Source organism: Neolamprologus multifasciatus, chromosome 22 (genome assembly GCF_963576455.1).
Source record: "Neolamprologus multifasciatus chromosome 22, fNeoMul1.2, whole genome shotgun sequence".
Lineage (NCBI taxonomy): Eukaryota > Metazoa > Chordata > Actinopteri > Cichliformes > Cichlidae > Neolamprologus > Neolamprologus multifasciatus.
Window position 1 is genome coordinate 30,134,582 of NC_140459.1, and position 11,453 is coordinate 30,146,034.

General features: G+C 36.6%; 1 protein-coding gene across 4 annotated transcripts; it reads right to left on the bottom strand.

Moving 5' to 3' along the window:
* Window positions 1–486: 486 nt before the first annotated feature.
* Window positions 487–9,327, bottom strand: LOC146493719 (uncharacterized). Of its 4 annotated transcripts, XM_085147683.1 has the most exons (6): window positions 8,978–9,327; window positions 6,936–6,995; window positions 2,769–3,813; window positions 2,518–2,664; window positions 1,823–1,924; window positions 487–1,637 (listed from the first exon to the last, which is right to left on the bottom strand). In XM_085147683.1, exons 3-6 carry the CDS (start codon window positions 3,801–3,803, stop codon window positions 1,332–1,334), a joined length of 1,590 nt encoding a protein of 529 aa, XP_085003809.1. In that variant the 5' UTR covers window positions 3,804–3,813; window positions 6,936–6,995; window positions 8,978–9,327; the 3' UTR covers window positions 487–1,331. The 4 variants fall into 4 exon arrangements, with proteins under 4 accessions (XP_085003809.1, XP_085003811.1, XP_085003812.1 ...); XM_085147685.1 differs by lacking the exon at window positions 8,978–9,327 and having other exon boundaries at window positions 6,936–8,102; XM_085147686.1 differs by lacking the exons at window positions 6,936–6,995; window positions 8,978–9,327 and adding an exon at window positions 4,022–6,772.
* Between the last annotated feature and the right edge of the window lie 2,126 nt (window positions 9,328–11,453).

Consider the following 11,453-nt stretch of genomic DNA (forward strand, 5'->3'; position numbering starts at 1 on the left):
AGATCTTTGAATTGATCTTCATCTGCACTGTAAAAACTGTGACTAGAGGTTACTTAAAAAAGTTTTGGCAACAAAGTGACACTTGAAATACTTAAGTAGATTTTAATTTCAAAAGATTTATGTAAAATGTAGAGAAAATGTTAATCAAATTCAAATAGAAAACAAAAGTAGATATTAATAGAATTAAACTGTAAATATGGGTTGGATTTAGGGACAAAATCTCAAACTGAAGGTTGAAATTGCCCAACTTTAACAAAAAAAAAATTGATATGAAATAAGTCTCTGAGAAAAATTACTTTGAATTTACTAACTATCTGGCAAAGGTTTAATAAAAACTTCCTAAAATATCCCTTACAAAGAAATGAATTTTTTTTGTTTTTTCAGTAAAACTCAAATTGGATTCAATAATTTTCCAAATAAACCTTAAAAATAATGACTGAATAATAAGAGACAATCAAATGAATTTAACTTATTTTTTGAGTAAAATGAATCAATTTCACAAAGAAAACATCAAAACAGTAATTTGTTTTATTGTGGAAAACAAAACACAGTAATTTATAATATAACATTTTTCTGCTTGTATACACTGAATTCTTATCAACAATCTCCTGATCTCCAAAATACATACTGCTGTAAATTTGTTTTAGTGTCATAAACAGTTTTTTCACACAGCTTTGTGTACAGAGCAACAGCAACATAAAGGAACTGCATGAATGTAAACCAGTTTTGTAAAAAAGAAATGAATCTTTAGATTAGACTGTAATATCAACATGAACCTGAAATTTGAATATCTTTTACTGTTTCCTTTATCTCTGTTACTTATTTATGATTGACTAACAAAAACTTTAAAAAAAAAAAATTGAATCACTCAATATAACTGTAGAACAAAGGTTTTTCACTCATGTACATGGAATATCAATAATGTAAATCAACCTTTTATCCCAATTTGGATGTTTAACCTGAGAAAATCTAAGACACATGTAAGAGGAAGTAACATTTCTACAGCTACAGGACTGCACTTCTGTTAAATTTTAAAGTTGTTTTAAACTAATGTTTTATAGTAACATACACTATAAACAAAGAAAAGCTTCACTAGTGATTCCTCCAATTTGTTGCCTTTCAAACAGAATATTCCTAAGAAACTTGTAGGTAATAAAAAACAAACATTAAAATGAAGAGCACAAATACAGCCTGACACATTGCAGGTCATTTGGGTAAGATATGAATAAGTTGAAATTAACTTGAAAACTGAAAAGATAGCTGCATCTAACAAAGACAAACCAAATGTTTTCAGTGAGCTTACTTCCCTTTCATTCTTTCAGAGTCCTCGTTTAAGCCAACAACTTGTTCTTGAGGCTGTTCACTTTTGGTGAGAGCTTAGCACAATCCAGTTCAAGGAAAAGTTTCTGGAATACTTCCAAGGTGTATTTTAGTTCTTTGGGATAGGCAAGATCGACTGCATATGTCAATCCAACCAGCATTGCGCATGCTCTTGGAAAATTACCCAGAGCAGGCATAACTCTCACACCCTCCAGCACAATGCCAATGTCATCCTCCTCAGATCCAACAGCCTTGATTTTGTAGATTTTCATCCTCTGTTCAGAAAGATCTTGTGACACACTATCCTCATCAGCATCCTGAAACAACAAACACGTGGGTTTTCTGACTGTAGTTGCACACATGAAATATTTCCTGGACACATCCTGTAGCTGAATGACAAATAAAACATGATAATGCCTCAAATTATTTGACACTTGACAAACACATACACAAACACATATGAATAACAAAAACAGAATAATGTTTCTACTTCAACACTTACACTGTACTCTTTGATCAGTTGATCAATGGACTCTCCAAGGTACACCATCAAGCACTGAATAACCAGATTTCTGGTTATGTTATTGCTAGGATTGCTTGGTGACTGAAAATGAGCAAGAATTCCAAAAATTACCATCAGATAAGTGACCATTTATTAAGACAAAACTGTGAGAATTGGCAGTATTAAAAAAAACTGTTAAATATCAAATTATCATCACATGGAACATTATGTGCGATAATTAGCTGATGTTAATGCACATGCCTGGGTGCTGACAGTGAACACAAAGGTATTGTCAACATTGTATAGGTAAAGACAATTCCAAGTTGTATGCTTCAACAAGTTGTATGCTTGTAAGCTTCAATCTTTAAATGTGTCGTTTTAGTAAATTACATTAATTTAGTCATTTAGTTTTTTATCTAATTTAGTTTATGTTTGTCAGAAAGGGAGAGCAATACCTGTACTTGTGGGGTTTTGTTTTGTTTTTTTACTAAGAAGAGACATGTATTTAAAATACAATTAAAACATGAAACCCATAATTGTGTTGTTAATTATATCAGTGATGTCCTGACATCCCCTTGCACTGACAAAAACATGCAAACAAGTTAGTGAAGCTATGCACCATGCAAATGACTCTTGAAATTTGACAAAAAAATTCTTTAAATAAAATTCCAAGCTGAAATGTCTGTGGAAAATACCTTGGCTATGATAGCCTGCAACTTCAATCCCATGGCTCCCCCCTTGGAATGGAAAAGGGCCAACAGTTTGGGAGTGTACTCATCCAGCATGGACATGAATTTGGGTTCAAGGTGTACCAGGGTGATCCTGTAGAACTCATCCTGCAGCTGAATGACAAATAAGACACGATAAAGCCTCAAATTATTTGAAGTTTGAAAGATTACATTAAAAAAAAAAAAAAAAGCCTACCCAAAATGAATTTGGAACTCACATGAGATGCCTCAAACAAAGCTGGCCATCTGGCTTTGATGTCTTCAATGCTGGGGGACAGGTTGACAATTTCATGACGTCTATGTGCAAATGTTTTAGCCATTTTTTCTTTTATCACTTTGTTGTTGTCTCTTTTCTTGACTTCAGTAAGCAACTGAATTCTCTCTTCTTCTTGACTGTCCTCATCTTCACCTGCTGGATATGGTGGAAGGTAATTTACCTCTGCTTTCCGAGGCTTTTTCACTTTATTTGCAGACTTCTGGTCACCTGGACTCTTGTGTTTCATGGCATTGCATGTCAACTCAGGAACACCAAACCCTCTAAGTTTTGTACGATAATTGGCCATCTTGTATTTGATGCTTTGTTGCCAACCATAATAACCTGAGAAAGAGCCAGGTTCCTTGAGACAAGGGTATTTTGTCACAAGTGCCTCAGCAACATAACTAACCTGTGCACTTGAAGGATAGGCCGTAAATGTAAATATAGTTTCAGCCAACTTCTCAAGGATATCAGTCTTTACTTTGGAGGTGGGCAGAAGATTTCCATTCTTTTTATACTCCTCAGAGGCTCTTTCCAGGTACATCTCAGTTTCATATGCAAACTGTGGAATGGGAAACTGTTTCGGCCAGGGCTCACAACGTTCTGTGGTCTTCTGCCTTTTGAAAATAATGGTGTCCTGAGAAGAAGTAGTTGCAGCAGAGTCTGCATTGGATACAACTGACTCAGCATATGAGGAGTCATAGTCAGACAGTTGGCCAGAGGGGCCGCCAAAACTGTCATCAACCGGAGTCAAGCTTAGCATGACCGGGGTGATGCCAACAACCTTCACAGTGTCTTTGTCTTTTATCTGGTCAGCTCTGTGAAGAGTAAAGTAGTCCTGAAATTCTGGGTCAAAATACTGAAGACTGAAGTCATTTGAAATCCCAAAAGTATCCTTCACAACACTCTGCAGCTCCTCCAATGTTGGTGGGATCCCTGATGGAAGAACCAACTTCTCGATTCGGTTGTCAATAATTACACGAAGCTTTGCCTCCATCTTGTTCAACCTAGAATAAAATGTAAATGGGCAGAGTTAAATTTCCCTTCAATTAAATAAAATTAGTTATTACTTTTCATTTATACAATAGTTGAGATATAAAACTATAAAACAAAAAGCACACTTCAACACACCAAATGTTGCAAATACCAAATACTTGGGAGATGTACATGTTATCAAGTTCTTGTTGTTGTCGTTTTGTTTTTTGTTTTTTTTACCTATTATTCACAGCAGATGTAACGTTTCAGGGTTACCAAGCGTTTTCTTCCCACATTGTAAGAAGCCAAGGGCCACATGTCACCAAGTTTCTGCTGCTCCAAAAGACTGATCTTGCCAGTGTCCTCCAGTTGAAAAGATCTCAGATGCTCTACATACCATGCAGCAAGTAACTTCACAATGAAATATACACAATTGTCCAAAACGACTATCTGTATTATCTCAGCAAAGTCTGGTAGTCCACATGTTGAACCATTAGACAGGATCATCCCAGCAGTGTATCTTGTTCCACTGTAGGTGACAGTGGTGGCAAGCTGCACACAAGTCAGAGATGGTGATCTTGCTCTTAAATCTGCCTGTATGTCTGGATGCAGCACATCTACAGGCATTCTGGATATTTTTGTGACAAGCAGGGCAGGTTTCACCTCTTTTGATTGCATGTGGTATGCCATCATCATTTGATGCCTTGTAGAAAGGGTCAGCAACACATTTTTGAAATTGTTAGTGTGTCTCACAACTTGCTTGAAGAATCTGTGTTTCGCCTCAAAGCGCATTGTCCATACTCCAACCAATGGCCCATATTTTTCTATTAAAGCAGGGTAGTGCTCCAAAAAATGGTGTTTTGGTGTGAGCCTTTGATCAGGAAAAACTTCCAAATATCTGACACGATGTTCAGATATTTTAAATTCAAGGTAGGCAATACTTTGTGTTGTGTGAACAGGGGCAACCACTAACTCAACAATGTCCTTCAAAGTCAGAAGAAGTTGCCAAACAGGATCATCTTCAGGTACACGTAAACCAACAAGGAGAGGCAACAAACGTATTAGGGCCCAATTTTCATGAGCATTTCCTCCTATAGTTTTGCGACCAGCAAAATTTGAAGGGATTGCTTGTGGACTGTTCAATTTGTCTGAGCCCTTATATGGAAAACATGTGATTATATTATTCAGTTCAGTCAAACTGAAGTAGTGCTTCTTCAAAAAAACTTGAAAACACAATGCTAACTCTCGTGGCACTATTCCCTCAAAAAGGTCATGAAGGACATCTGGTGGGTATCCAGACACAAAGTGAAAATTATTAAGTTGATCAGTTAATGGACATGACCGCTTTAAGCCAAAATGAGGCACTAAATTTGGATTTTCTTTGACAGCTTGTACGTGTAAAACATAGTCATCCTTTTTTCGAAGTGGGAAGACCCCAGACCGTACTTCATATGTCTGGTACTCTGAAGAATGTCCAAGGCAGAATCTACAAACATATGGCCCGTTAAAACTTTCAACAAGTCCACTAATTGCATGAGCACCAAGGTTATCAGCTACAACACAGTGTAGGGCGCCTTTAATATTTCTCCCTAAACATGAAATAAAAACCCCCTCCTGTTCAAGAGTGACAAGATCTTTCAAAAGTGGATCCAATACTACTTTGTATTCAAACTGTTTCACATCAACAGATTTGCAAAGTAAAGCTAGTTGTATTGATGTTAAGGCAGACTGTAATCTCAATGGCAAATTGGCCAAAACCCAATAAACTGCAGTTATTTTATGTTTTTTTCGAGAGGTTCCTAATGGGTTACACACCTCAAATTCATCAACATAAATTATTATAGAGAGTCTTGTTTCTTCTACAGCATAAAAGTCATTGTCCTTAAAACACGTACCATCAAAAATGGACTCAAAATGCCCAGTGCTACTTGAGCACCTCGAAAAGGCTTCCACTGCAATATCTTTGTTCTTCAGTACTTCTTGCAAAGTCTTTAGAACTGGTACATATTGAAAGCTCTTTTTTTGTTGAGCATCAAGAATATACTCAATAGGATCCACAAACTGGAAATGCTCCTTAAAATACTTATTTCTCTTAAAAGCTGAACCAAGTGGCCTGCCTGCTCCAAGAGCTCTGCTAATGGGATGAGAGCTGCACAACTGTTCAGCCAAGTCCTTTATGATAGTGTGGTCAACTGTGCATTTGTTAGATTTCAGTGCTGAATCAATTATATTTTTAACTGCCTCCACAGATGCTGAAGAAGAAATATAGAAGAGATCTTCAACCAAAGCATTAATGCACCTCACTGAAACATTATAAGTGCTTTCTAACTTGAGTAGAAGTAAGCCAAGTCCTTGAAGAACAGTACAAGATGCACTTTCTGGATCAACATCACTAGAGCATTCATCACTGTTGAGTTCAGGGACATCAGAATGGTCAGTGTTCTGACTAGGATGACTTTCCAAGACTTCTTTCTTAAAATCAGTTAAGGAACAACATGTATGTCTCCTGCCTTTGTGCTTTAGAAATGTATTGTATATATTTGTGCGAAAGTCACATCCATTAAAAACGCAAAATACAGTTTCGTGTCTCTTCAAGTGATTTCCTATATGCTGAAAATAGTCCTTCTGAGTAGAGCAAAAAGCAGTGCAAGCCAAACACTTAAATGCAGTGATCACTCCAGGCCTTGGACTCTCTTCAGCGGCATGGTATCTGGACAAATGTGTGCGAAGGGCTCCTTGTGTTTTAAATGTGCAAGGACAACTGCCATACAGACATGGCTGGTGCTGTCCACGACCAAATGTTGCGTGTTGTAATCTGTAATGACGTAGTAGATTCCCCTTTGTAGTAGAAAAAGATTTGCATATCTTACACTGCCATCCCATTTGGCAGGTCCTAAAGTGATGGAAAAATATATATCTAAGAATCTAAATAGTTTTTCATGACAAATGTAAGAGCATGGGTATCTATACACATTTGATGTTGAGATTATAGAGAAGAATAAAAAAATCCTACAAATAATAAGCAATTATTTTCTACTTATTATTTTTACAAAAACAAATAAGTTAGATTAAGTGGGGTCAACTTGATAATTTTCTGCCGCTTCAATTTCAAAACCATTAGTTTAATTTAATATAACATGTTATCACAACTTACTTTATAATGCACAGTCTACATGCTGATCAGGTGAATTTAAGTTGAGGGATCTTCCATTACCTGAAAGGAAAGCAACATTATCATTAATAGCAGTCTCCAAAATAAAAAGATTTACACAAACACACGCAGATTGTTAAAGACATGTTTAAATTAATGCGAAAATTTTAAAGGTGAGGTTCCTATATAACACAAGGAAACTCTTTATTAGATTAAAAAGGGGATATGCCCTGGTTTCTGTAGCAATTTGGTGACAGATCACAACATGAAATAACTCCCCCCCCTCCCCCCACAATCTATATATAAGTCTAGATATCACAGATTTGTTAAACAGTAATAGGTAAAGTAATAAAATCTCTGACTAAAGATGTTTAAGATAATTCTTCCCCCTTTTTTCAAAATTGCAAATGTGATATGCAGTCATTCCAATAGATTAACACATTTCAAAACATATAAGGATGTTTACTGTTATTTTCTAATAATGATTCTACAAATTTTCTGGTGAGATATTTACTCTTAACAGTAAATATAAATTCACTGACACTGACTTAACGCCTCTAAACGAACACAAAACGTTAGAGCACTTAAAAGTTGATTTTGTGACCCAGAAAGAGTAATATTTCAAATTCCGCCACTCTGGTCGTGTCCAAATTCATGGGCTGCATCCTCCTGAGGACCCGGCCTTCGCGGTCTACGTGGGCCGGGTCCTCAGAAGGTCGGGTAGGCTGGAAGTAAACGGCTAGGGAAATTGGACGGTCTAGCCTTCTGATTAGCGTCACCGCTGTCTAGGTGGAGTTTAATAAACTCGGCCGTCTGCTCCTTGCTATCTAAAATATAACAGGACACTGGCGTAAATTCTCGACCGTCTCACAATTTTATTTAATCAGTTTTCTTTTTGACGTTTATTCAGCTGTGTGAAAATCCCGGAGGATTAATAAAGTTTTATTTTATCTAATCTAATAACTTTAATCTCAGCCAAACCGATTTACTCACGAACAAATAAAACACTGAAAAAAGCCCAACAATAACATTTTTAGGTTGTCTAAGTGACTTATATATTACGTTTAACCTGAGTAGCGAAACTCCGCGGTGATCTGAAAATGATGTGCCGGGAGTTGTGCCGTTCTCAGCGGCTTCAGTGACGCTCGAGCTCCCGGCTTGCTATCGAGCTGGTGGTAGCAGATGCTCCGAAAACGTCGAAGCACTTTTGCAAATATGCGATATCTTGATAAACCCAGCAGATATTTGATGTTTACACAGCTACTTTCTCGCCTGAAAATATGTTAAAAGTTTCTTTTGTGACCCAGAAAGATTAGTAAGAGTAATTTTAAAACTTAGTAGCGGCCGCCATTATTGGAAACTGGAGTTCGGCTGGGCCGCGCTATGAATTCTGGGATATGGTGGGCCACGAAGGACACACCCGACCCATCCTTCAAATTCAGGGATAAGGAGGACGCATTTGTCGGCTCAAAATAAATTTCTCCTCAAAATGCAACACTTTGCACCTGCAAACTTTTTTTTTTTACATGCGCTCAGAATAGTGGCACAAAAATAACGGCATAAAGTCACGGGGCTCCGACAGCATGATGCGAAAAAACAGTTATGTCGCTGGACTGAGCCACTTTAGCTTCATTAACCACAACTGAAAACCACTGCATCGAGACAAAAGCTTCGAAAAACTGACTGTGGCTGACAAAATCCGGCACAAATGATTTAAACTAAATCACTCACAACTGAGCGCAAAACCTTTTCATGAACTTTTAAACGTGGATGAAAGACGTTAAAACTCATCGGAATATATCGTTGATATTTTTTAATACAGTAAAACATGTGGTTAAAGCTGTTCAGTAACACAGTCGTGAAGGCTTGGAAACTGACCTTGTGCTAGCACTAACTGCCATTTGTGTAAAAATATGATACTATCATTACAGTGATGATTATTAATCTAATTTTGACGTATCATACTGTTTAAAACCTTTACTCAAAACCGATATACGTTATTGTTTAAACCGTGTCTTATATTCGAACAAATTAAGAAGTCTTACCTCTGACAAAATGGAGATGTCCACTCATGAAGCGCGTGTGTCCTGCACGTGGCACAAAGGATTATGGGCGGAAGTGTACAATGATTAAAATGAAAATGCTTTCATCAGTTAAATCTATTAGATTTCTTAAATTTTTTTGGTACTCAAACATTTTTTTAAAAATCTACTCAACAAACCGTTGCTGAATTTACCCCCCCAAAAAGTGCGTAAATTTAAATAACTGAACATCTCAAAATTGTTGAATTTTGCTTAGATTTGATTAAAACTACTCATACACGTTTTTACTGAGTAATAATTACTATTACTCTCCTATTAGATTCTAATTAACCCCAATCACAGTTTTTACAGTGTACGATTACATGCATTTGAATGGGGAAATTTGCCCGAAACAAAGTATAGGTTTTCATTATGTGAATAACTTTAAAATCTTAGCTCAAACAGCTTCAAAACCTGTTTGCCCAGGACGGGGATCTTGAATTGTATAAGATAACGCCGTGAATATGTGTGTATGCTTCTTCTATCAAGACTTACAGCTATTTATATGAAGTTGTACAAAAACGCTTTATTTCGTCAAGACAGTGCGTTTCCTACGATTACATGCATTTGAATGGGGGAATTCGGCCGAAACAAAGTATAGGTTTTCATTATGTGAATAACTTGAAAATCTTAGCTCAAACAGCTTCAAAACCTGTTTGCCCAGCACGGAGATCTTGAATTGTATGAGAGAAAGCCGTAAATATGTGTGTATGCTTCTTCTATCAACACTTACAGATATTTATATGAAGTTGTACAAAAACGCTTTATTTCGTCAAGACAGTGCGTTTCCTACGATTACATGCATTTGAATGGGGGAATTCGCCCAAAACAAAGTATAGGTTTTCATTATGTGAATAACTTGAAAATCTTAGCTCAAACAGCTTCAAAACCTGTTTGCCCAGCACGGGGATGGATATTGAATTGTATATGAGAAAGCCATAAATATGTGTGTATGCTTCTTCTATCAAGACTTACAGCTATTTATATGAAGTTGTACAAAAACGCTTTATTTCGTCAAGACAGTGCGTTTCCTACGATTACATGCATTTGAATGGGGGAATTCGCCCGAAACAAAGTATAGGTTTTCATTATGTGACTAACTTGAAAATCTTAGCTCAAACAGCTTCAAAACCTGTTTGCCCAGGACGGGGATCTTGAATTGTATAAGATAACGCCGTGAATACGTGTGTATGCTTCTTCTATCAACACTTACAGCTATTTATATGAAGTTGTACAAAAACGCTTTATTTCGTCAAGACAGTGCGTTTCCTACGATTACATGCATTTGAATGGGGGAATTCGCCCAAAACAAAGTATAGGTTTTCATTATGTGAATAACTTGAAAATCTTAGCTCAAACAGCTTCAAAACCTGTTTGCCCAGCACGGGGATGGATATTGAATTGTATATGAGAAAGCCATAAATATGTGTGTATGCTTCTTCTATCAAGACTTACAGCTATTTATATGAAGTTGTACAAAAACGCTTTATTTCGTCAAGACAGTGCGTTTCCTACGATTACATGCATTTGAATGGGGGAATTCGCCCAAAACAAAGTATAGGTTTTCATTATGTGACTAACTTGAAAATCTTAGCTCAAACAGCTTCAAAACCTGTTTGCCCAGCACGGGGATCTTGAATTGTATAAGATAACGCCGTGAATATGTGTGTATGCTTCTTCTATCAAGACTTACAGCTATTTATATGAAGTTGTACAAAAACGCTTTATTTCGTCAAGACAGTGCGTTTCCTACGATTACATGCATTTGAATGGGGAAATTTGCCCGAAACAAAGTATAGGTTTTCATTATGTGAATAACTTTAAAATCTTAGCTCAAACAGCTTCAAAACCTGTTTGCCCAGGACGGGGATCTTGAATTGTATAAGATAACGCCGTGAATACGTGTGTATGCTTCTTCTATCAACACTTACAGATATTTATATGAAGTTGTACAAAAACGCTTTATTTCGTCAAGACAGTGCATTTCCTACGATTACATGCATTTGAATGGGGGAATTCGCCCAAAACAAAGTATAGGTTTTCATTATGTGAATAACTTGAAAATCTTAGCTCAAACAGCTTCAAAACCTGTTTGCCCAGCACGGGGATGGATATTGAATTGTATATGAGAAAGCCATAAATATGTGTGTATGCTTCTTCTATCAAGACTTACAGCTATTTATATGAAGTTGTACAAAAACGCTTTATTTCGTCAAGACAGTGCGTTTCCTACGATTACATGCATTTGAATGGGGGAATTCGCCCGAAACAAAGTATAGGTTTTCATTATGTGACTAACTTGAAAATCTTAGCTCAAACAGCTTCAAAACCTGTTTGCCCAGCACGGGGATCTTGAATTGTATAAGATAACGCCGTGAATATGTGTGTATGCTTCTTCTATCAAGACTTACAGCTATTTATATGAAGTTGTACAAAAACG

What these genes read in the sequence shown, in the direction of transcription:
- LOC146493719 (XM_085147683.1), bottom strand. Translation starts at nt 3,803, where the DNA reads ATGGAGGCAAAGCTTCGTGTAATTATTGACAACCGAATCGAGAAGTTG. An exon ending in CTTTGTTTGAGGCATCTCAT is followed by an intron (nt 2,665 to 2,768) that starts GTGAGTTCCAAA and finishes TTTGTCATTCAG; the next exon opens with CTGCAGGATGAGTTCTACAG. An exon ending in AACTGATCAAAGAGTACAGT is followed by an intron (nt 1,638 to 1,822) that starts GTAAGTGTTGAA and finishes TTGTTGTTTCAG; the next exon opens with GATGCTGATGAGGATAGTGT.